The sequence below is a fragment of the Sinocyclocheilus grahami genome, unplaced genomic scaffold (genome assembly GCF_001515645.1).
Source record: "Sinocyclocheilus grahami isolate Dianchi unplaced genomic scaffold, SAMN03320097.WGS_v1.1 scaffold2985.1, whole genome shotgun sequence".
NCBI lineage: Eukaryota > Metazoa > Chordata > Actinopteri > Cypriniformes > Cyprinidae > Sinocyclocheilus > Sinocyclocheilus grahami.
The window spans coordinates 14830-15516 of record NW_015508158.1 but is presented as its reverse complement, the minus strand read 5'-3'; the positions used below and the strand labels follow the sequence as shown (position 1 = coordinate 15516).

General features: G+C 33.5%; 1 protein-coding gene across 1 annotated transcript in view; it reads left to right on the top strand.

Annotated features, from left to right (window-relative positions):
• Positions 1–687, top strand: part of LOC107575893 (protein FAM102B-like) — a 6680-nt gene that overhangs the window by 1963 nt on the left and 4030 nt on the right. Inside the window, exon 3 of the mRNA XM_016262209.1 lies at positions 387–433. Within this exon, the coding sequence (XP_016117695.1) occupies positions 387–433 (47 nt within the window). The remainder of the gene's footprint in view (positions 1–386; positions 434–687) is intronic.

Below are 687 nucleotides of genomic sequence, written 5' to 3'. Positions count from 1 at the left end.
AAAAAAAGAAGTAAACAACAAATAAAAAATTAGTCCTGCTTTATGAGACACTTGAAATAATAACTTTAAACAAAATAATGTGTATATGTCATAAAATTGTAGAAAACAGTGTCAACCTTATACAATATATTTATGTTAATTGATTAATTTATGTGTATATTGTGCATTTATGGGCTGTTATTACAGTAGCCTCAAATCTTACAGTGGCTCAGTCAATCAAATTTTTAAAGCCTTGATTATATCCTTCAGCAAAATACAATTTACCACACAATTCTCCAGTATCTGATGTATTTCATGTTTTTAGGGGTATTAATTAAATATCCAGTCTGCTATATCTCATACTGTATGTTTATGTAACCACTCACCACCTCTCTCTCTTTCTCTAGGTGATAATCAGTATGCAGCTAATGTCAGGTGATCCTTGCTTTAAAAAGTAAGTTGTCCCTTAATTTTTAATAGATTTGGAAAAGTTTGAATTTCATATTCAAATCTAAAATCTGCATCCTTCTGAAAAGACCAGCATATGTTTTGGATGCTGGTCTTCAGCATGGGCCTAGTTTATTTAAGTTTAACAAGTGATACAGAAAGACCACGCTGGTTGAGCTGGCTCAACCTTGAGTAACCCAGCAGCTCAGAATGACCTTGTAACTGTGCGACAATAGCACATGCAGCTGCCGTGATGCCTTT